Here is a 25,427-nt window from a genome sequence, read left to right as displayed (position 1 = left end):
TGGTTTTGCAAGCCAGAAGTCCAGATTTTTTTTTTTTAAGTAGGCTCCATACCCAGCATGGAGCCCAATGCAGGTCTTGAACTTGTGACTCTGAGGTCAAGACCTGAGCTAAGATCAAGAGTAGGACACTTGGGGGCACCTGGGGGGCTCAGTCAGTTAATGATCTCCGGGTCCTGCGATCGAGCCCTGCATCGGGCTCCCTGCTTCTCCCTATGCCTCTGCCTCTCCTCCTGCTCATGTGCGCGCGCGCTCTCTCTCTCTCTCAAATAAATAAATAAAAATCTTTTTAAAAAAAGTTGGATGCTTAAGCGACTGAGCCACCCAGGCACCCCCAGAAGTCCAGATTTTTATAGAAAATGTCCAGATTTTGAAAATACTAGGAACTGATTTTTTTTAAGTACAAGGACCAAATAAAACATATCCGTGAGGCAGATCCAATGTACCAGCCATCACTCTGTGACTCCGTTTTCGTATTTCACTTTTAAGACAAAAAGGAAAACATCCTTCTTCCCACATTCGATGGACCAAGCTATATGGCAGCTTTCAAAGCAAAATCCTGCTTACCAGCCATCAACACCAGCTTTCTGCAGTTCAGAAATTCCAAAAGACAAAGATCCCATGAAGTCATTCCTGCTGGTCAGATCCCAGTCCCAAATCTCTACGGACAGTCTTCTGTCTTTGTCCGATTCCTTCAGTTGGCTGCCAAGAGCAAGAAGAGAGAAGTCAGAGGAGCTTACCGTGATTTCTCAAGCAGACGAAATGTTTAAGAGGAAAAGGCCTGAAGGTGGAAATTTTTAAAAGATTACAAGCTCTTGCCAGCTGCATACTCTGTTTCCACCCCAGGCAAGCTCCCCAGGGAGGCAGGGCTGCTCAAGTCCCGAAACCCATGGCTCGCCCGGGTGAAGGACCTGCACCAGCGCCACCACAAACAGTGCTAGCCGCTTCCTTACATCTTAATAGGGTTCGGGATGTTCGGGAAACCCTAATGACAAAGTGTCAACAAGAACTCTGGGTATCGATGACATAATTGCATGAGTGCTTGCACACCCGTGAGTTGGCATGAGACACACGTGGAGGAAGCAGTCCTGCCGGCGCTGGTCGGCGGAAGCTGTTCTGATTGAGGCTGAGGTGTGCCCCCACTTTCCCCCTGAGAGAGGGAACAGGGGGATGGGGCTCCCACAAGGAATCATGCTTTTGGCCCACAGCCTCTGGTGTCAGACTTCAGAATCTCCGTACAGAATGACCCCACATTGGCTGGGGGACTCTGGGCACATTCCTTAACGTTGTCAAGCCCCATTGGTTAAATAGGGATGAAATGGCCAATGAACCCAGATCATTCACTAGAGTGCCTTTTACAACCACGATATGCTCCATAAACACTGGCTGACGTCACTAACCCTTGTGGGCCCAGATGCCTGAAAAAGTGACCCCAGGTCCTTGGAGCACTGGCCCGGGAAGATTGGCTGTGGAAGCTAGCAGAGAACTCTCGACGGGCTGTGGCCCCAGCACATCCATACCCCCAGACTCAGCCCCACAAGGGTTATCACCACACCCTATGGGTTACGTCCCACTGTTCTCTTAGACCAGAACGTCTCCCACAACTTGCCTTCACCTAGCAACACATCGCACTACCTTCTACCCCACCCACTCCGCACACCACAGACATTCTCAACTCTATTAAAAAAATAAGTTCCAATTTTTACTTGGCTTGCAGTGCAAAAATGCAGATGGATGGGGAGTAAGGGAAGGGAGGGGGCGAGGGACGGAGGGGAGGAATGAAAGGGAAGCTGGAGGGGCCCTCCCCAAGGTTGGTGGCCCCCACGGCCAACCCCACGGCCCACGCCGGGCGGCGGCCATTCTAACTTACAATCTGAATGTCTCATTCCACTCGGGGTTGAGGGAGCATTTGATGGTTTTGGTCTTCTGCTTGCTCTCGCTCTTGGGGTCGGGAATCAGTTTCAGTTTCACGTAAGGGTCTGACAAGCCGTTGGGGTCCATGGGTACAAGGTTTTTAGCATCTCTTACTGAAAAAAGAAAAAGCAATTTCAGCATTAATAGTCCTGTTGTGTTTAAGCATCAACCAGCGAGGGTCGGAGACCCTGGGGATGAGTCCTCGGCATCACGCTGGTCTCATAGGAGATGGGACTTAGGGTCATCCACAGCTAAGAAGCACGCAAAGCAAGATGCACCGGTCAGATGGAGTCAACCTCTTAACCGGTATGAGTTCGACGCCGACTTCTGATTTCCCCACTGCTCTTCCCGCTGGGCCCCCAAGATTAGCTACATGCTCTCAAAGCTTGTGTTCCACAAAGCCAACAAGAAAGACTGGCTTCTTTCACCGAACATATTTTCAGGGTTCTTCCATGTTGTGGCATGGATCAGCGCTACGTTTATGGCTGAATATTGTCCCCTTGTATGGACACAGCAAACCCCATTTATCCATTCATCAGGTGGCCATTGAGGCTGTTTCCACACTTTGGATCATGCAAATAGTGCTGCTGTGAACACCTGTGCACTCCGACGCAGAAGGTCACGTGTTGTAGGATTCCACTGATAGGAAACACCCAGAACAGGGAAATTCACGGACACACAGACCGGTGGTGGCCAGGAGCTGGGGGCCAGGGAGGGGGAAATGGGGAGTGACTATGAAACAGGTAAGGGGTTTCCTTTTCTGGTGATAACATCTTTTGGACCTAGATACGGGTGATGGTTGCACAACCCCATGAATATACTAAGCGCCCGTGAATGGTACATTTTAAGATGGTTAATGGTTAATTTTGTGTTCTGTGAATTTTACCTCAATTCAAAAAGCAAAAGCTGAAAGAGAAAGAGTTGCTCTCATGACCTCCACCCAAACAGAAGGCTGGAAAAGTACCGTAGCACGACAGGTGAGCTCCACCCTCAACGAGGAACACAGTAAAGGAGGCTGTACGATTGGCTTATAGAAGGGGCGTCTGGGTGGCTCTGTTGTTAAGCATCTGCCTTTGGCTCAAGTCATGAACCCAGGGTCCTGGGATCGAGCCCCGCATCAGGCTCCAGCCCTCAGCCCTGCATCAGGCTCCCTGCTTGGTGGAAAGCCTGCTTTTCCCTCTCCCACTCTCCCTGCTTATATTTCCTCTCTTGCTCTCTCACTCTCTAATAGATAAATATCTTTTAAAATATTTCCTGAAAAGGGGCCCCTGCGTGGCTCAGTGGGTTAAAGCCTCTATCTACAGCTCAGGTCATGATTTCAGAGTCCTGGGATCAAGCCCTGCATCAGGCTCTCTTGCTCAGCAGGGAGCCTGCCCCCCCCCTCTCTGCCTGCCTTTCTGCCTACTTGTGATCACTTTCTCTTTCTGTAAAATAAATAAATTTTAAAAATCTAAAAAAAAAAAAATTCCTGGGGGGGAAAAAAAATAAAGACTGGCTTAAAGAAGAAAGGAAGCAGAGGGTCAGTAGCGTAGACACAACACCAGCCTAGGGAAACAAGAAGTTACATAGGCAGCCATGAGAAGGAGATGGGAAAATGGGAGTTGTATGGGTCATAAGTATACGGTGCCAACCACCTCACTTATGATAGAAAAATCCAAAGTATTGCATTAGCAGATTGAATCAAGCGATCTGCCAGAAGGCCAATATAGAATGACTCTTACCAGGAATGCAAAGACGGTTCAATCATAGAAAATCTATTATTAAAACATTCATTATATGTATGACTCTTACCAGGAATGCAAAGACGGTTCAATCATAGAAAATCTATTATTAAAACATTCATTATATGTATAGGTCAAAAGAGAAAACTATTGGATCATTGCAATTAGCTACAAACAGCAGGAAATTGTCCTCCCAGGATAAAAGCTATCTGAAATAACAGATCCATAGTTGAGGATAAATGCAATCCCCTTAAAGGCAGGAAGACGATAGACATCCATGACCCCAGCTATAGTTCAACATTTTTTTCTGAGTGTTCTATAAGTGCAATAATACAATAGAAACAGAATATTAGAAAGTAGGGGATAAAGCATCCCCTCACTTCCTATAACCTTCACTTCATGCTATCACAGCTCATGATAACGGGAGTTTATCATCCCAGAAATTACACCACTTTCTCAATCTCCACTTCGCGAACCCTACAAGCCAATGCCCCTCCCTATTTTTCCAGTTCATTAACCCTAGTACCCCATTGTGACCAGTCTTACACCAACAGTCAGTCTGCTGAGCCAATCTTTATTGACTCTTCTCCCTATTCTCTCTTGACTTTACTTCACTCCCAGCCTAGAGTTCATAATGCATTATAATCACTCGCTTGGAAACCCCCTCAACTCTCTTGTTCCTCTTTCTTTCCATTTTATTTATCTGGGTGGGTGGGTGGGGGAACGCAGCCCTAGTTAAATTCAAAGATCTTCTCTTTATTTTCCTATACCCAATCAGCTCACCATTGCTGTTGGGGGCGGGGGTAAGTCAGCCTTTGCTGACTTGTCTAAGACCCTATCACTAGGAAGGGGTTGGGACTGAATACAGGAGATGGAAAAAGGGCTGGGCGGACTGCCAGGAGAGTGACAAGAAGCCCCAGGGGGTCAGTTGTCACTTATTCTGTACCAGGTGTTTCTGTACTCCAGCTTATGGCCTTTCCTTCCATTTATCCACAGCCCATTTATCTCGGTCCATGCCATTCTCGTTCAGGTTATACCTCATTCTTGCACCAAAAGCAAGAACTTTTCTTCTTTGACTTTGACTCAGTTAAGTTCAATAAGCAGGTCCCTGTGAGGCATTAGGCATTCTGTTAGGCACTGGGGACATGGGGATAAGATGAGATGCTGCTCCTGTCCCCCAGGAATACAGAAACCCAAATTTATTCAAAGCATGGTTGACGGCTAATGAGTCCATAGCCAGGTTGCGTAGTGTAGTGGATACAAGGCTGCGAGAGGTCCGGTTTTGCATCGTGTCTAGCAGTTACTTCACATTTTGGGACCTCCATTTCTTGACCCAGGAGATGGAGACATACATACTTCGTTGGGTTGTTGTAAGAGCATAATCGGATGCGAACATAACATGTTCAGCTCAGAACCTGGCTCCCACGGAATAGTCAATAAATGCCAGCTCTACTTTCGCTATTTTGTTATTATTATTACACATATTCAGTGTCCCCTCTCATTTGTCCCTTTTATTAAGAAGAGCTAACCACTTCCAAATGGATATCTGGGTCTTCTTTGAGAACTATGCGTCTGACCTTCCCACTTGAACGCTTTTAGGGCTTCCCTCAAAACTTAGTGTGTCTAAGAGTCACCCACAGGGCTTGTGAGGTCCATATCCCTGGGACCCACTCCTACAGATGGATTCTCTGATTCAGTGACTCTGGAGGGAGAGCTACTGACTTGTTTTTCTAACATGTTCCCAGGTGATGCTGCTGCAGCTGGTCCATACAGCAGACATTAAGCAAAGAGTTTCCGGATGATATAATTTAAGAGCCCTATGCATCTTTCCCATAGACTACAATCTCCAACTGTTACTTTCTCCCATTCCTTGAGCCTTCCAGGGAAAATAGCATGTGCCTGTTTCTAGGTTGGGATCTTGTAATGACACATCTATCACGGAGTAAGCTGCATAAAAACATGATCTGAGGCGCGCTGACGTGCCAGGAACTTGTCTGTCTGGGTGATTGGCAACACATGTGCAAGTGGGAACGGCTCACATCTCTTCTGTCAAGATCCACACCCCCTCCCACCTTACTCCCCGTGCTATGAGCTGACACCACAGCACCATCACCAGAACTTTCTTCCACTGTAAATTTACAAGCTCCTTCCGAGGGCTCTTGATGGGACAAGTGTGTGTTAGTTTGAGCCAATCTTTACAATGAATGCTTTGAGAATGACCTCTCCTTGGGCCTCTGCTTCTCCTGAACCCAATATTCGAGACCAAGGTAGGACTCCATCTCTTCCCCAGCCCTTATAGATCTTTTCTTCCTCTTTGGTACTTTTGGGTCTATTACTGAAGAGGATGGGAATGCGGAGAGGAATGGAGTGAAATGGATTCTGAACCTGCTGGTGTTCGCATCTCAAGAGCTCTCGTCCCCGAAACCAACACGTCGTGAGCAGAGGACAGCAGCTGCCGGCTAAGACCCAGAGGCCTGTCCCTCCTGAAGCTTTTCAAAGTAGAGTCCTGTTTCCCAGCCACAACGTACTGAGGAAGCAAATCTCTCTAGACCACACTTGGCGAGACTGACTTTGATTTTTCTTGATAAATGTTTCTTTACTATCTTTGTTGAAATCCAGCCAGCCCAGATGGTACAAAATGCTTCACACAAAGCAGAAATAGCAACCTTCCCCCCCTGGTGGAAGTGTGCTCAATGTACAGAAGAAAAGTGCCCTGGCCAGAGAACACTGCTCGCCTTGGATGTGATACAGGCGGGGGGTGAGGGCTGGCTGTTTCCATCAAAGGGTCCTCGGAGCAAAAGAGGCCTTCTGCACGCAGCTGAAAGTTACCTAGGACAGTGCTGAGCCCATAAAAAGGCAGCACTACTGTGAACTCTTCTCCTAAGAATTGTTCTTCATGAACTCTCCTACTCTTTCCCCTGACCCACTCACCACCCCCCCAGCAACCACCCAAAACACAACTCTTTATTAGAAAAATCTGAATAGTGGTGCTGCTTAAAAGCTTTTATCTCACACATTGTGGGAGATAACCAACTCCTTTAAAAGGCACTTCTTCCAGTATCATGAGTCCTCACTTGTCCTCCCCACCGTGGCCACACAACAGCTCTTCAGAGCAATGTCCGCTAACAAGCAGTTATGCCTGAGGATGTCTGCAACAGCCAAGTGTAGGAAATACTGCGTGCCTCCCCTCCCGACAGCGGAAGGGGACTAATCCGTGCATCGCCACACTGAGAAACACTATCCCATGTTAACCACAGGGACCTTCTATAGGCATGTACATGGTGAACAAAATGGCAGGTGAAGACAGATGGTGACAATACAAATTTTTTTTTTTTAAGAAAAATGTGCCCACCAGTGGTTCAACTGTGGCAACGCAGATTCCCCGCTATGAATAAATCACAGCATTGGATCAATGTACATTTCCTGATACATTCGGATCACTGTACCATGCCCGTGTGAGAGGATGTTCTCATTCCTAGGAAATACACACTCAAGTGTTTAGGGCAAAGGGGAACCATAGACTCCAACTTATTGTCAGACGGCTCGGAGAAAAATAACATACGTTTATAAAAATATTTCATAAAGGAAATGATTTTAAAAAATGGGGCAAAATATGACCATTTGGTAAATCAGGTAAAGAAGATGTGGTTGTTCCTAGCCATGCACCTTTCTGTAATTTTGAGGTTATGTCAAAATAAAGGGATTTGAAAACCAGGGCCCTCCAAACCTTCAAGACAAAAGTACAATAAACTTTGGGACGACCACCAGGAGCTGTTTGAAGTGGGGGATCACAATATGGTACACCAGAATCTAACGTTAGGCTTTATGTGAACTAACTAGAATTAAAATAAAAAACTTAAACAAATAAAACAGCAACAATACATTTTTCTACAATGTCACATGTGATTTTTAAATATATAGAAAAGAACCTGGAAGAATATGGCCCAAATTGACTTACTGTAATGATTATATCTGAGGAAGAGTTAAAGAAACTTGGTTTGGGGGTTGTGGGAAAAATAGACTTTAGTCTTATCTGTCACGTTGGGAATTTATTACAAAGAGAAAGCATTTTTGTATGAATGGCATTGCTTAAACTAAATTTTTAAAAAAACAACTCAGTTGTGTATCTCTGGCCTCTAAGAACCCATTGCCCTTGGCCTTCAGGGACCCTCATCCTGTTCTCCAAAGACCATAGAACAATTAGGTCTGCAGAATGAGGCCCCAAAACTCATGATTTGGATCATAGGACCTTTCGTGAACAACACAGAGATGGGGGTTCCCTCCCTGAGATTAGTGGACACCCTCAGCACCTACCCTGAGATCACAGCAGGGATGCAAGCAGAGACTCAACATGTTAAAAAAAAAAAAAAAGAGAGAGAGAGAGAGCCATCAACCTATTTTTGCTATCCTGCCCTACTCCTCTCCTATTCCGATGCCCCCCGCCGACCCCCGCCAGTGGCCGACAGCTTACCTGGGTCTCTGGCTAACCCCCAATCCCTCCCACTGCCCGCCACACCCTCTCAAGTTTCAAGCTCCTGCGGCCCTTCACTCCAAAGTCTACCCCTGGATCTGTGTCCCTTCAATTCCTATTCATTGTTACTTCCTCGAACCCCAAAACTCTCTGATGCTCTGGCTTTGGTGAGCCTCAGATCATCAAAGGGGGATTCTAACTGGCCATCCCCTGTGGCCTCATCTGATAGGTTCTAAACCCAAAGCGAGCCAACCCGGGGTCTCTGGGTACCCACACACGGCATCGAGGTCACCCCTAGCACGTTGTGGCCAAGGGCTCCTGCAACAGCTGGCTTCCTGTCGCTGCTGGCGGTGGTACAGTTATCACACATCTAATTATCTGTGTGGAGACAGACTTCCAGCTGGGACCGTCACAGTGTCTGTCTAGAAGACAGCCTGTCAAGTCACGGCAAGTGAAACAAGGGTGGTGCGTTAGTGCGGAGGAAATCGGGAACTAAGTCAGCAACATGCAGACTTCAGAGTCAGACAGACCCCGGTTTGAGTCCCACCTCTGCGTTAACTCTCACTTAACTGGGTGATCTTGGTTAAATGACTTCTCTGACCCCTTGGTTCTCCCCGTCTCCAGAAGGCAGGTAAAACCACAGACAACTCAGCGGGATGGTGGATGGTAGCTAGGACAGACAGCCTCAGTCTGTCCCTGTTGTCCCTTAACTCTCAAAGGAGTTCTGCCTTGGACGGTAGATTTTATGGTGACCCTAATTAAAGAGGACAGAGCGTTAGAGGGGAATCCAAAGCACATGGCAGAGGCTCAACAAATGCGGATTCCCTTTCTCCTTAGGGAGAATTCAAATCAAATTATGTAACAATCCAGAGACATCTCCAGGCTAAAAGAGCATTCCTCCAATGTGGCCTTCACACAAATCAATCTGGAGGAGGTACTAAGAGCATGATAGATCATCTGAAACCAAATGGGACCCCTCTCCCTCTTCCGTTAGGACCACCTCTCCATCCCGAACCAGGCACCTGGAGCCTCACTTCCTCCAACCTCGCCGATCACCTTTGAGCCTCTTCGGTTCCTACTCCCTTTACCCCAGTTCTGTTGATCTCCTTGAATCCTCGGAGCCCCTCAAGTCTTTCCTTAGCTCTGGCGCATCTGTGCACTGCTGTGGTATGAATTCTCTCCCGCACCTGCCCATATGGAGCCATTCTGGCCAGGGACTTCCACACCTTGACCCTCTTGCCTTTTCAACAGCATCCTCTGTAGGTACCTCTGACCACCAGAGACACATGGCACAGAGACTGTCCCTGCAGAAAACCATCATACGTGGGGGCCTGGGGCCACTACATAACACTCCTGGTCTCCAACCACAGCTTGGCCCTTCTCACCTCCTGTGTGCCCTGGCATCCCTAATCAGCTGCCCGTCCCATTCTCTGCAGAAGCACCATCAGGAGCGCCCGTTCTTAAGGCTCTCATAGATTCCTATTCCTTCTTATTAGCCCTGTGATCTTCTGTCTCATATGTTTGTGTCGTGGATTTTTAGTTCTTAATGGAAATGTGGGCCGAGTAATTTGAGGGCATTCCCTTGCAAGCTCATGCATCACCAATTTTGTGCAAAGAAAAGAAGGGGATTGTCTCATTAAGATAGAGGTGGGGTGCCTGGGTGGCTCAGTGGGTTAAGGCCTCTGCCTTCAGCTCAGGTCATGGTCCCAGGGTCCTGGGATCAAGCCCCGCATTGGGCTCTCTGCTTGGCGGGGAGCCTGCTTCCTCCTCTCTCTCTCTGCCTGCCTCTCTGCCTACTTGTAATCTCTGTCAAATAAATAAACAAAATCTTTTTTAAAAAATAGAGGTAATTAAGAATTTCTCTAATTAAATTATCTAAGTCATCTATATCTATGTTGTTGCTTTTTTTTTTTTTTCATTTTACCTGTTTTATCTGTCAAAGACTAACAAAGCATGTTTCAAGACCCTCCTGCTATGGTATTTCTGTATACTTCTTTCATTGCAACTAGCTTCTGCTTTATGTACTTTGACCCTGTGTTATTTGAGATTCATGTCCCCTTTTCAGTCTTAGAGCATACCTTTCACAATTAAAATATTCTTTCTGTACAGTTCATTATTTGTCCTGAACTCTACTCTGGATACAGGTGCTTTTCCATTTGCCCTTGTCTTTTCTCCAGGAACATCTGCTACCCGTTTACCCCTGGATAAATATTGTTCGTCGTCTACATCTATCATTTTTTCATGACTGTATTCATTTCTTGGTCTCCTTCCTCCACCATCTGGGAGCACCCCTTAAATTTGTTTCCATATTACTGATTATATTTTATCCAGTAGGCATTCCTGCATTCACTGTTTCTATGAATTTTATTTATTTATTTTGAAAGGATTTTATTTATTTATTTGACAGACAGGGATTACAAGTAGGCAGAGAGGCAGGCAGAGAGAGAGGAAGGGAAACAGTCTCCCTGCTGAGCAGAGAGCCCGATGCGGGGCTCGATCCCAGGACCCTGGGATCATGACCTGAGCCGAAGGCAGAAGCTTTAACCCACTGAGCCACCCAGGCGCCGCTGTTTCTATGTATTTTAATTTACTGTTTTAAGTTACCTGGTATCAACTGCCCAGGTGGTGCAGTTGGTTAAGTGTCTGACTCTTGGTTTCGGCTCAGGTCATGATCGCAGGGTCATGAGATCGAACTCCCACGTCAGGCTCTGTGCTCAGTGGGGAGTCTGCTCAGGTTTCTCTCTTCCTCTCCCTCTGGCTCCCACCCCCCACACACATGTGATCTCTCTCTCTCCCCCAAATAAATAAATCTTTTAAAAACGGACAAATTACCTGGTATCATAGCATGGATATTCTTCTTGCTCAAGCCTTCTTGGCGCGCTCTATTTCATTTCAGTCTTCTGACTGATTTCCTCCTTCCTACCTTTCTTTCCTTTATTTTTCTCTCCCCGCCTTCCATCCATCTTCTATGCATTTACTTCCTGTCTACAGCATTGATTTAATTTCTCAAATTAGCATACAGTGAAAAGACTTCTTTTGGTATATAGTCTTGTCCCATCACGATGGTTTTATCTTAAGAACAGTATGCAACCTTCTGAGATTGGCTTCTCTTAGCATAAAGCCACTGAGAGTCATCCAAATGTCATGTATGAGTAGTTAACTTCTTACTATCGATGAGTCATCGCACTGTATGGATGCACCACTGTTTATCTGTTCACTCACTGAAGGACATTTGAGTGGTGATTATGAAGAAAGCTACTCTCAATATTCACAGGTTTTTGTGCGAACATCATGTTTTCACTTCTCAAGGGCAAACTGCTAAGAGTGGGATCATTAAGCCATATGGTAAATGTATCTAAAACCCCCCAAAAAGTTTTCTAGGGGGACTGCAGCATTTTGCACTCCCACCAGCGATGAACGAGAGTCCCTCTTGCTCTGCACACCTGCTAGCCCATTGCATTCAGAATATCTATTATCGCTATTATTTTAGCCATTCTAATAGAGGTGTAGTGGTATCTCATTGTGGCTTCAACTTGCCTTTCCTTAATGCCCAAGGATAGGAAGTATCTTCTCATGAATGAATCTGCCGTCCTCACGTCATCTTTGGTGGTATGTTTGTTCAAGTCCTTGGTTTGTTTGTAGTGAGGCTGTTGTTTTCCTACTTCTGAGTCTGAGAATTCTTTACTCTAGATACAAGTTCTCTGTCAGAGATGTGATTCGCAAATATTTTCTTCCAACTTCCAGCTTGCCTTTTCATTCCGCAGCAGTGTATTTTGCAGGGCAGAAATTTCTTTTTTTTTTTTTTTCAACTTGAATGAAGTCCACTTCATCATTTTTGTCTGAGTCATGTTTTTAGTGTCAAGTAGACCTCTGTATAACTCCAGGTCATAAACATTTTTTCCTTTGCTCTCTGAAGTTGTATATCTCTACACTTTACATTTAGAGCTATGGTCTATTTTCAGTTAATTCTTTCTTTAAAAAAAAAAAAAAAGATTTTATTTCAGACACAGAGAGAGCGAGTGAGTGAGCTTACACACAAGCAGGGAGAGGGTACCAGTGGGAAAAGCAGGCTCCCCACCAAACAGAGAGCCCAATGTAGGGCCCGATCCTGGGACCATAGGATCATGACCTGAGCCAAAGGCCAACACTTAACCAACTGAGCCACCCAAGCACCCCATATTTTCAGTTAATATAAAGTATGAAGTGAAGGTAAAGGTTTATTTTGTATGCATATGGATGGCCAATCTTTTCTACATCACTTGTTGAAAGACTACTCTTTTTCCTCTATTTCACTGCATTTTGGTTTTTCTTTCTACCTTAAAAAAAAAAAATCAATGGGCCATATTTGTGTGGATATATATGAACCCTCTACTCTGTTCCAGTCACATAGATCTATCCTCTGGCCAAGCCACACTGCTCCATTGCTGAAGCTTTATATAATAAAGCCTGAAGACTGAGGATTGTGGTTCTTCCAATTTCATTCTTCATTTTAAAACAGATAATAAGTCTATAGTACAATCAGCAAGAACTGACATGCTGAGTCTTCCAATCCTTGAACATAATGTCTTTCTATTTATTCAGATATTATTTCAGTGTTTTGTCCTTTTCAGCATACAGAGCCAAGACATATTTTGCTAGGTTTATATCTAAATATCTCATTTATTTTGGAGCTACCATAAATAGTTTTTTTTTTTTCCAGTTTGGGTTTCTCATTGTTTACTGTTGATATATGGAAATACAATTTGTGTGCTGACCTTGTGTCCTTCAGCCTATTTAAACCTATTTGTTCTGGAAGGTTTTTTGGTAGACTCTTCTGGATTCTCTACATAGACAATCACATTTTCTGTGTATACAGCCAGTTTTCTGTTTTCCTTTCTAATCTGTGTTTCTCCATCTGCATTTACAATGTTTCAATTTCTTTTTATTGTCTTATTGCACTGGCTAGATCTTCCAGTATGATATGGACTAGAGTGGTGGACATCCTTGCCCTGTTCCAGAGCTCATGGGGAAGGCATGCAGTCTTTCATTATGAAGCATGTCGTAGATATTCTGTAGATGTCCATTATCAGGTCAAGGAAGCTCCCTTCTATTTCCATGACACCGAGAACTTTCATCATAAGTGGATATTAAGTTTTGTCAAATATTTTTATGCATCAACAGATACGTTTGTGTGCTCTTTCTTTAGATTATTAATATGATGGATTACATTGTTTATTATTGAAACAGCCTTGCATTCCTAGAATAAAAGTCACCTGGTTGGGGTGTATTTTTTTTTTTATGTAATTCTGGATTTGATTTATTTTGAAGATTTTTGTATTTATGTTCGTAAGAAATATTTCTCTGTATTTTTCTTGTACTGCTTTTGTCTGGTTTTGGTATCGGGGTAATGCTAGCTTCATAAAATAAATTAGGAAGTGTTCCTCCTCTTCTCTTTTCTAGAAGAAAAAGTCCTATTTCTTCTTTAAATGTTTGGTAGAATTCCACAATACAAATTTCATTTCAAGCATTTCTTTATCTGGATGCTATAAATTTTGAACGTGTTACATTTTAATTTTCTTTTCATTGGTTCAAAATACTTTCTAACTTCCCTTGAGATTCCATCTTTGAACCATGGATTATATAGAAGTTTGTTTTTTTTAATTTCCATATTTTCCCATGGGCCTCTTTTCCCATGATTTTAATTTCTACCTAAATGCACTTTACTGAGCTCTAGGACATTATACACAACTGTCTAATGTATATTTAGTGCTGGATGTCTCATAAGTACCTTAACTCAAAATGTCCAATAATACTCATTATCTCCATGTTCTCTCCCATGACCATGCCTGCTCCCCCTCTTTCAGTGCCATTATTGATGAGTGCTCAACCATCCACCTGACTGTCCAAGCGAGTAATCTGGAAACCACCCTGGTCTCCTCTTTTTGGCGCAACCTCACCTAGGACTACGTACTGCCCATGCTACCTCTTTATCATTTCATGTACCTGAGACTTTCTTTTTTTTTTTTTTTAAGATTCTATTTATTGATTTGAGAAAGAGAGATAGACCAAGAGCAGGGAGAGGCAGACTCCCAGCCCTAGCAGGGAGCCCAAGGCGGGGCTCGGTCCCGGGACCCTGAAATCAAGACCTGAGCCAAAGGCAGACACTTAACTGACTGAGCCACCCAGGCACACCCACCCCCCCGCCAGCCTTTCTTATTATCCATACAAAAACCACCTTAACAGCAATAATTGTGTCACAGGATTACTGTTATTATTCAGGTATATTTGAAGCCTGGAAAGTGCCTACTATTGTCCTTAACAATGATAAGTGGTTAGCAAACAGCAGTCACTCACTTAGCTATAGTTTGGGCATTCATTTTTTTATTTCTTTCCTGGTAACTAAGATCCTTCCAGTTACCTTCTTGACGACAGTCTTGCCCCAGGCTGCCCTTCCTCTATGCCCTACCCCAAAGTGATCTTCTAAAATCTCAAGTCTGAACACATACTCTCTAAACCAAACCCTTCAGAGTTTAAGAAATCTATTATTATTCACTATAAAACTAGGTCAAAGGGGGAAAACATATCATTACTCCAGAAAATTATAAAAATTACAAAAGGAAAGCGGCAAAATTCAGTAATCCTTCTTTCTTTTAACCCTTAGAAAAATGGAAAAAGATGGAAGCTTTTCTTGGTAGGATATATACGTCAAAGGCCTTCATCACACATACTGGTACAATGCTAGAGGCATCTCCATTTCTACTAAGACCACAATCAAATTAAGAACGCCCACCACTATAATTTAACATCGCTCTGGGAGTACCAACGAATACAATTACATAATAGGAAGGTATTAAGAGGCTCAGACATTGGAAAAGAAAAGACAAAATTAGGCAGTATTGTCTGAACTGTAGCCTACAGAAATTCCTCAGTGGTCCTGGTCTCTGACTGACACTCTCTTTCTAGTTTGCAAACCTCATAAATTTTTCCCATTTTTAATCTCTTAGTCATTCAGCAGGGATTTGGATGAAGGAGAAGTTAAATATATGGTCTCAGTTGAACAAGAATTACTTTTTTAATTAGGAAAAAAAATGTTACTCTAAATCTGAAAGGACTCGTTGCTTAATGGAAGGCCAGTCTTGTGCACATTATTCTTTTCACTTTTAAAGATTTATTTATTTATTTGACAGAGAATGAGAGAGAGAGAGAGACGGAGAGCGCACAAGCAGGGGGAGCAGCAGGCAGAGGGAGAAGGAGAAGCAGGCTTCCCGCAGAGCAGGGAGCCCCATGTGGGGCTCGAACCCAGGACCCTGGGATCATGACCTGAGTCAAAGGCACACACTTAACCGACTGAGCCACCCAGCGCCCCTGTACATATTATTCTTAATTACCTGGCTTGGGTACTACTTAGAGGCTCCAAGGTTCAGTCAGCTGCTTTCCCCCAGGTTCTGAGTATGCAGGTCAAAACCATGCAACTTTTGTGCTCTGTAAGCTCGTTCTCCTTGGAACCAAAAACCTAAAAACCAGGCAGTTCTAAGCCCCTGAGACCAATTCAGTATCATCTGTTCCCTACAAAGATTTCTCTGGTGACCCAGGGTCCTGCAACTCCCAGGGCTGTTCTACAGTCCCTGACTCTATATAGTCTCACCCCTGAAGTCCAGAGACCACCCGCCTTCCCAGGGAGGCTCTGATTGAATCCCCCTTGAGGTTTCACAAGCCCAGTCTCTGAACACCCCCAAAGGGGTGGGCAGTATCACCGCCAGGTCCCTCCGGGGCGGCAGGACCCGATGCAGACAGAAGAGGTGCTCTTCAGACCAGCTTGCAAAAACAAGAAGAAACCCTGCCCCCGTGAACATCTGTTCCCCTCAGGCTGGCCCTGGGGGTCTCTGCGGATGCCCAGGACAGATGGTTGTAAGGCATCCAATAAGCTAGTTCTGTTCTTTTCTTTTTTTTTTTTTTTTTTAAGATTTTATTTACTTATTTGACAGAGATCACAAGTAGGCAGAGAGGCAGGCGGGTGGGGGGGGAAGCAGGCTCCCCGCTGAGCAGAGAGCCCAATGTGAGGCTCGATCCCAGGACCCCGGGAACATGACCTGAGTGGAAGGCAGAGGCTTTAACCCATGGAGCCACCCAGGCGCCCCGCTAGTTCTGTCTCTTGTTCGGAGACCACTGCACACCCCAAGTTCAGAGACGACAGGGACAGCCGAGGCCTACAGCTCCTTCACCCTCATCCTCAGGACGGGAAGCACGATGGTGCACCTGGGCGCCCCCCACCCCCGCCCCAGCCCGGGGCCCTCATGCTGAGTAAATGCTGCAGAAGCACCAGGCGGGCGCCATTCAAAACCTCGGCGGCAGCGGCTGCTGACATGGCTTTGGGCACTGCTCCACGATGTGATTATTTCTAAAGATGGGACATAAATACTAACATGGGGCCCCTGGAGCTGCAGAGTCGCTACTTGGCAGCTTAATTTGGACATTCAATCAAAACTGTCCGTCGGCAGCTTTACACATCCCAAGCAGCCAGGGCCAGAAGCCCCGCAATCTGCTCTCTAAGCGATGGGTTGAATTTCCAGACGCTTGGGACAAAAGCCTACGCAGCTCAAGGAAGGCGGGCTTACCTCCCTTCTGTGGAGGAACAGTACAGATTTTCTCATTTCTGCGGTGGGCTCCCGGCTTTGGTGGAAGAGCCCTATCTACATTAACCACATCACTGAATCATGGAATCCGATGCATTTTTTTAAGACCTCAAAGCCATATTCCCATGCCATGTTCCCTGGGGCCGTCAGAGGAAAGGGCTGTCATTCGAAGATAAGTTTTCTGTTTCTTCAACCGTCATCCAGGGGCGATGGGGGAAGAAAACATCTGTTAGGAGGAGTCCCAACAGGAGAATATTCCCCCCGCTTAGGTGCTGTCAAACATCCTCAATGGCACAGAAGCACTAAAAGAAGGAGATTTTCCTGCTGGATTCGCTTCTCCTAAATGGACAGATGGAAGGGTTGGACAGATGGGTAGGCGGATGAATGGACAGATAGAGGATTGGCTGGAGCAGTGGACGGACGTACGGACAGATAGATGGACGGATGACTAAAGCAATGGGTTTTAATCAAGCTGACAGAGACTGCCATCCTTCTCGTTTTATTTTTATTATAATTTTGCCAAACTACTCACAACCCAAGGCCATTGCAGCACATACTGAATCTTCACCACCTTCCCACTCTTCAAACACACACACACGCACATGCATGCACACACACCACACACGTTATATTCAAAATACTTCCAAAATGGCATAATCCAGGTGCCGGGGAACTAATACTAATGCCATCCTCAGCACTGCCACAGGGTCTTGGAGGCCCCTGGCTTGTGCAGGTGGTAACTTTAGCTGCTGTAGGCTGGAGGAGGTTCAGGGAGGCTCCGAGAAGAGCTGAGGCAGTGAGGAGGGTCATCTTGGGTAGATCCCAGCCATCTGCCTGCTGATGGAGAATGTTGCTGGGGTATTCTGGAAGAACGTCTGTCCTCGCTGCACGCAGACACTCATGTACATCTGATAACCATTTATAAAAGCGTGCCCAGCTGGGGTGGGAGGGTTTTATTGCTTCTGGTCTATCACAGCCTCACCCTATGCCCCTTTCTGATAGTCCAAGCTCAGCTCAGACCAAGGTAAACCTTCTGGGGACCCTGACTCCCTGAGGACAAGTGAGCCCTGTGATGTTTGTCTCTGCGGGTCAGACAGCTAATCTGAGGCACACCCATGGCTGGGTAATACGTTGAGGCTTTAGGGATGTGTTTCTTCCATTTTGCATTGCGCGGACTTCTGTCGCTCTACCTGGACGCCCTTCCCCACCATCCGCCACCATGCAGCTAGACATGAGTCCTTCGTGCCTCAGGGAAAAGGTTGTCAAGGTATGACTGCGAGACAAAAGCAGCAAATTCTTGGCTTTTCAGTTCTAGAAGCTTCTGCCTCTACCTTCCTAACCCTGAGACCTCCTTTGAAAGCAGAGCTCCAGAACATTAGGGAGAATACAGACAGCAGCAGAGATCACTCTTTCCCGTCCCTTTTTGTCTCTCTTTTCTCCAGACTCTGAAGTAACCCCACATTTCTCCTTCAGCCAGAAAAGCCAAAGTTCCTAGACTTATCCCCTCATGACACAGACTCCCAGGAACATCCCCAGCCCGATTATTCTGGGAAGAGATGGGAGTCCAAATCCCAAATGGGCTTAGCCGGGATGTGTTAAAAAGGCACATGTGATTTCCAACAAGCTCAAACCAGCTCCCCTTTCCCTCACGCCATGACCTGAAAAGTGCCGTTCCAGGAAGAAGGCTCTCCAAGTGGGGCTGGGGGTGGGGCTGTCCCTAACCAGAAGCATCAGCATCTCCTGGGAACTTGGTAGGCATGCAGATTCCCAGGCCTCACCCCAAGCCTCCTGAAGCAGAAAGTCAGGGGGTGGAGTCCAGCCATTTGTATTTTCACACACCTCCTAGGTTCTTTTGACGCACATTCAGGTACGAGACCTGCTGTTTTCAACCCGCGCGCCCCGTGGGACTTCCTCAGAGGAAGGAAATGTCCATGGTCAAAAGTGGACTATTATGTGGCTACTGAGTACTCGAGACAGGATCATGTGTCCCAAGAACAGTTCTTCAGCTTATCCAATGTTCATGAATTCAACTGGAAAGAGTCACCTGTAGCCAGTGGCTACCATGTTGCACGGCGCAGCTTGGACCACGGCGTCAGCCTCCTGACAGACGCCGCTGCCTTCACTCTGGCCTTCGAGGTCAGCTTATGAGCTGCAGACAAATTAATCTTCCTGAAGCACAGATCTTATCAAGTCATTCCTACTCTCAAAAAAAAAAAAAAAAAAAAAAAAATCCTCAGTGACTCACCATTGCCTACTGATTTCCAGTCCATGTTCTTTTTGTTCTTTTTTAGGAAGCTAAAAAATAATTTATTCCCAAATAGGATAGAAATAAAGATTAAATAATAACAAACTGGTCACAAGTGAGCTCTTGCTATGAGCCGAGCACTGTCCTCAGTACACATGTTGTCTCATGTAATACCGCCCAAAGTCTTAGGACGCGGATATTACCATTCCCCCATTTTGCCTATGCGGAAACTGAGCAGAGGAGGTTTAAATGACTCGATCAAGGTCACAGAGATGGTATCAGTATGGCTTGGTTCTGAGCTCAGGCTGTGTGGCTTCAAGATTGAATCCTTCACCATGACATCACACTGCCTGTGAAAACCCACAAAGGTCAGACCTTCCCCCCCAAGTGTGCCTCTTGTTTAATCCGTAACTATGGTCCTATGTTCTGTAGCAGCAGTCTGCCTTTAACACATCACTCTCTCCTGTAGTGAACAAGCAAAAGCCATCTTCAGATATCTCAGACCTATTTCTCCCCAGAATAGCATCCTTCCATCTCAGAAGTTGCCTTTGGCACATTTTCGTAAAGTCAGCACATCATTCATCAAGGTGTAAAAAAAATAATAATAATAAAAATAAAAATGTTGGGGAAAATACCGTACTTTAGACTACTAAAGCCCAGAAGGGAGGAGCAAGCTGAACTGGGCACCTCCACACCTCCATAATGGTAATACCATAGCCGGGACCCTGGCATAGGGCCCGAAGAAGTCTAGGTCCCTCCAGAATGTGTCCATTGTGATACCTGGCTCCTGTCCCCACCATCACTTTCCAGCCTTCCTGCCACTTCTCCCTTGCATGCATCCCAAATTCCAGTCACCCCTGACAGCTTGTTGCTCCCTCCTCCCGTGGGAAGAGATGGACAGGATGGGGTGCCCGGGACTGTGTCCTCCGGCAGCTTCCCACGGGACTTGTGGAAAGAGCTGCCAGGCCAGGCGATATCCCCTCTCTTTACTGGATCTTTGCCCTAATTGCAAGTAGGAGCCCTGGTGAGTTGGGCTGGACCAGAACTTTCAACTCTGGGGACACATTAGAATCAGCAGAAATTGGGGTGCCAGGGTGGCTCAGTGGGTTAAAGCCTCTGCCTTCATTCAGCTGGGGTCATGATCCCAGGGTCCTGGGATCGAGCCCTACATCTGGCTCTCTGCTCAGCAGGGAGCCTGCTTCCCCCTCTCTCTCTGCCTACCTCTCTGCCTACTTGTGATCTCTCTCTCTCTCTCTCTCTCTCAAATAAATCAATAAAATCTTTAAAAAAAAAAAAGAGGGAGAATCAGCAGAAATTGGAAGGGCTCCTTTTGCTTGCTTTCCTCTAATCCTGTTTGTTTTCAGGGCAACTTGGAGAGAGAAGTGTGTCCCACACCAGAGAGCTCGGGCCCCTCTTACTGTGCAAGTCATATGGAGCGCTAAGCAGTCTGAAGACAGAGGAAGCCTCAAAGAGAAACCCAAACAGAGCCTACTGAAGGGTGTGTCGGGTTTAGGTCGTTAAACTCCTCTTCTGCCTGCAAGCTCCGCCCACCCCTCTAGCTAAGGCTCAAGAATCAATAGCATCATCCTAGTCCTTAGCCCTTCGACCATATCCTCACACCCGCCCTCGAGCGGAGAGCATTTCAGCTCCCCCTAGAGGTCAGAATGTGCACTGCGCTTCACCGGTTGGGTTCCCTCCCTTGGTCCTTGGCTCAAAGCCACCTCCCTATTCAGTTCCATCTCTAGTGCTTCCTCTTTCCTGAAGCCTTTCCTGACTTCATCAAGCCCTGCAACAGGATTCACTCCTTCCTTATATTCAGTGTTTACTTGCCTACGTGTTCTATTACATTGAACAAGTTTTTGTTTTTCTTTTTAAGATTTTATTTATTTGACACAGAGAGACAGCGAGAGAGGGAACACAAGCTGGCGGAGTGGGGAAGGGAGAAGCAGGTTTCCTGCTGAGCAGCAGCCTGACGATCTCCGTCCCAGGATCCTGGGATCATGACCCAAACTGAAGGCAGCCGCCCAAAGACTGAGCCACCCAGACGCTCCTTGAACAAGCGCCTTAAGGGACCGTGACTTTCTACTATTTGGGGAAGGAGCACTGCCCAGTGGCTAAGAGCCTGGCCTCTGACAGACCTGGAATTCAGTTAAAGTAAAGCCAAAGTGTGTGCCCATGGAAAGTTCTCCAAGAAGAGTGAGTGACTGCTACCTCGCTAGACTGAGATGGTCTTCAGAGCTATCATGCATGCCAACCTGTTACTTACTCAACAACTCCTAATCTTACTGTCATTCTCTCCTCTTCAGTGCCTAGGACTGGGCCAGGTATTTCCTAGGTGCTCAATATATGATTATTAAGTGTCATTAATTCACTGATTTCCTGCAGGGTTAAAGTCTTGTGATGGTAAGGTCTGTTTCTATGTTGTCACTTTTGTGTTCCCAGTGCTAACAGCATCTAGCACGTAGTAGGTGGTCAATAAACATTTAAGGAATGAACTGATGAATAGGTAAATCAGATATTCCCTTTGTTGCATACCCTAAACCACTGCCAAGCTCCAAGACCTGCCTGGGGGGATGCCTGTCCTCAGGTTTGTAGACCACCTTGTACTAGAAACACACTTTACTATGCTTCTCCATTCACTTGTCTTATAGACAGTAGTGACTCCATAGCCCAACACAGCATGAGGCACAGGCCAAAGGAAAGAACGAAGGGCCAAGAACCCAAACAATATCCCGAGGTCTCAAGAGCAGAGAGAGTCGACAGGTCTTGTGATGTGCGTTTTTCTGGCCAGTGATGATGGCAGGAATGCCAGTGTTTACTATGTGCCAGATGCTGAGCTGCCGGTCCTCCTGTGACCAAGCGTGTCCCTGCCACACTTTACTGCCGCTCTCTGAGAGGCAGGAATCCAGCCCGTTCAGAAAGGCAAGGGTCTGGAATGATCTAAGAACAGACTGTTCTGAGACCATCTGCTTCATTTGCCCCAGGATCTGGGAATGGAACTCTTCCTCCAGCCAGGCACCTCCTGCGTGTCAAGGGCTCTTATCTGATCTAAAAGCCTCTTTCTTCAGCAAATGAGTCTAGTGCGGTGGTGAACAGCGCGGGCGCAGAGCCAGAGTTCCTGAGTTTTAATATAAGCTCTGCCAGTCAGCAGTTGTGTGTCTGAAATACAACCCAACTTCTCAGTGACTCAGTCTCCTTGTCTAAGGAATGGGGTGAATGGTAAAGATGTAGTTTTGTAAGGATGTTGTCACAATTAAACAAATTAGTACAATGGCGGATACACAGTTAATGTTCAGTTTATGTTACGTTGCTATTGTTGGTTATAATTCTGTATCAGCTCTTGTGTAATATACTCAGTGACCTTCACTGTAATGCTTTCATTCCCCAGAGCTCTCCAGGCCGCCCCACCCCCCACCCCAATCCCACCAGGACCTGGAGGAAACAAGCACTTTCATTCTGTCCCTGAAGCTCCTCTTTTAAAAAAAAAAAGACCTCCTCTTTAAGAAAAATTCTTTATCTGAATCACATACATGACAGAATCCAAAACGAATGTTGCCTTTGATCCTACGTGAACTTAAATAAAAGCTTTAATTTGTACAATCATCTTTGGATCTTTACCCATATTAACATTCAATTTTTCATAATTATAGAACCATAAGTCTATTTTATATTTTACATTTTCACCTAATGCCTTACCACTTGGGGCCATGATGGCGTAGCTTCTAGAAGCTCAACTTTCCCACTGAGAACAACTATAAAAGCCAGATAGATAAATAAATGAAAAAAAAAAAATTTTTTTTCCCCAAAGAATTGGACTGTGGAAGGAACTAGAAATGAAATGAGCCTGATATTCTATGTGGCACTTTTGCATTGAGGCCTGAGCATAGGGCAAGAGGCTGGAAAGTGGCACAGAGGGCAGGGGCAAAGAAGCAGAGAAGTCTGGGGTGATGAGCCTGGGCTGAGCGTTGCCAGCAAAAGCAGGACCTCAGGGGCCCAGCTCCCAAGCAAAGAAGCCAATCTGACACCAGGGATTGGTTTTCCCTGGAAGCTTTGCCAATTTGAGTGCAAAGGTTGGGACACAAAGGAGATAGCCACGGAGAGCTTCTGGAAGCCTCCTGCATGGGGCTAGAGAAACAAAAATTAGAGGTCAGGACCCAGTAAGGAGGAGGGCCCTAGGGAGTGGTCAGCCTCCAGGCTGGAAACCTTGAGCAGACTCCATGTAAGGAGGGGGACAAACCCAAGGAGGAAGAGAACCTCATGCATTGCTCTGTAATTTGACAAACAAAATGACTGGACCGGGATCAACAGTTGACCCAGACACTGGGCTTTAAAGTAACCTTCATTATGAATGAATGAATGAATGAATGAAGTAACCAGAATTAAGATGTTTTAAAAAGGGGGTGGGGGCCAACAATATGAGAAATTTTACCCAGAGAACTATAACCCATAAAAAAGGTAAACCTTAGAAATAAAAACACAGTAATTCCTAGATTGAGGAATATTCTACAACAGTATCCCTCAAAAGCAAGAAGATCACAAAAAAGAAAAAAAAAGGGGGGGAGGAAAAAGGGGACAAATTGTCAGGAACCACAGAAGCCTAAGGACACCTGATAAATAAATGTGATTCGCTATCTTGGGTGGGATCTTGGAAAACATAAGGGAAAAAAGAAAACCACTGACACTGGAAACAGTATACTTAGTAGTAATGCACTAATTAATGTAAATTTCTTAGTTTTGACAAATGAACCATGATAATGCAGGATGTTCCCAACAGCAGAAACTGGATGTAGGATATAAGGAAACTGTCCTCTCTTTGCAACTTTTCTGTCAATCTAAAAGCATTCTAAAATTTAAAGTTTATTTTTAAATATAATCACTAAAATCAAGAACTCAAAATAAGGGGTTAGCGATAGATTAGAAGCCGTTGGAGGGGCATATTAGGGACCTGGAAAACAGCTCAGTGAGAACAATCAGACTAAAGCAGAGAGCGTAAAGGATGTCAGGTATTGAGGACACTGTCCGAGACAGAAGGACAGAGAGAAAAGGTCTAACATATGTGTAATCAACACCGTAGGTGAAAAGGAGAGAAAGAATGGGGCCCAAAATGGCCACAAATCTTCAGTACTGATCAAGACATCAAGCAAAAAATTCAAGAGGCATACCAACACCAAACATGATAAATCCGTACATGTTTGCCCTCATCCCTAGGAAAAGCATGGTCTGACTGTTGAAAATCGGATAAAGAAAAATCCGAAAAGAAGCCAGACTGAGGGTGGGTGGGGGGAGACATTACCTTGAAAGGAACAACAAGACTAAGAAAAACGGAGGAAGAACAATGGGACAATATCTTGAAGACGCCGAACAAAAATTTTGAACACTATACCCAGTGAAAACATTCTTCAGATGTGAATGTGAAATAAAGGTATTTCTAAATTTACTTCCAGCTAACCTAAACTAAATGTTAAAGGGGTTCTTTAGAAAGATAATAATTGCAGATGAAATTGTGACTGTGTAAGGAGTGAAAAAGAACAAAATGGGTAAATGTATTAGTAAATCTAAATGAACATGGATTGTACAAAATGATAATAATGTACAGTTGAGGGGCGCCTGGGTGGCTCAGGTGGTTAAGGGTCTTGCCTTCGGCTCAGGTCACGATCCCAGGGTCCCAAGATCGAGCCCCATGCCGGACTCTACACTCAGCAAGAGCCTGCTTCTCCCTTTCCCTGTCACTACCCCCTGCTTGTTCTCTCTCTCTCTCTCTCTGTCAAATAAACAAATAACATCTTAAAAAAATATATATATAATGTATAGTTGAAATGACATGTGCCAATATAATAAACATGATTGTACATTAACCAAAGGAAACTTATATCTTTATATGAGGCAAGAGGCTTTAAGGCAAGAAGTTGACATAAAAAGATACATTTTTAAGTGGCATAAAATATCAACCCACCAAGGAGATGTAACAATTATAATTTATAATGATAACAACACTGCTTCAAAATATATAAAGCAAAAACTGGGAGCACTAACCAGGAGAAAACCCACAATCATTAACAGGAGACTCGAACACAATTCTTTCAGTAACAGAACAAGTCGGCCCAAGATAAAACTCAGCCAAGATGGAAAAATATGTGAATCACATAGTGAACAAATGTAACCTAACTTAAACATACCGACGCAGCGTGCAGCAGCAGGAAATTTATATAATCTTTACGAGGGCAGGTAGAATATTTACCAAAATGCCAAAGGAATGAAGTGATGCATGTTCTCTGACCACAAACAAACTAGAAATTTGTAGCAACAAGACAAGAATACCTATAAATGTTTGGAAATTAAACATACACCTTTTAAAAAAGATTTTATTTATTTATTTGACAGAGAGATCACAAGTAGGCAGAGGGGCAGGCAGAGAGGGTGGTGGAGGAAGAAGCAGGCTCCCTGCCGAGCAGAGAGCCCGATGCGGG

General features: G+C 45.3%; 1 protein-coding gene and 1 long non-coding RNA gene across 5 annotated transcripts in view; both read right to left on the bottom strand.

Moving 5' to 3' along the window:
* Positions 1 to 25,427, bottom strand: part of PRKCB (protein kinase C beta) — a 322,427-nt gene that overhangs the window by 104,521 nt on the left and 192,479 nt on the right. For all 4 annotated transcript variants that reach the window (XM_082714812.1, XM_082714813.1, XM_082714811.1 and 1 more), the window contains exons 6-7: positions 1,868 to 2,024; positions 565 to 699 (exon numbers count right to left, since the gene is read on the bottom strand). In XM_082714812.1, coding sequence (XP_082570938.1) covers positions 565 to 699; positions 1,868 to 2,024 — 292 coding nt within the window. The remainder of the gene's footprint in view (positions 1 to 564; positions 700 to 1,867; positions 2,025 to 25,427) is intronic.
* LOC309855011 lies at positions 8,322 to 18,939 on the bottom strand. Its single transcript, XR_014306561.1, has 3 exons — positions 9,378 to 18,939; positions 9,148 to 9,329; positions 8,322 to 9,103 (listed from the first exon to the last, which is right to left on the bottom strand). It is a non-coding gene; the product is annotated as an uncharacterized lncRNA (long non-coding RNA).

Source organism: Mustela nivalis, assembly GCF_964662115.1.
Source record: "Mustela nivalis genome assembly, chromosome: 19".
NCBI lineage: Eukaryota > Metazoa > Chordata > Mammalia > Carnivora > Mustelidae > Mustela > Mustela nivalis.
The sequence above is the reverse complement of the archived record's forward strand: the minus strand, read 5'-3'. Positions and strand labels throughout refer to the sequence as shown.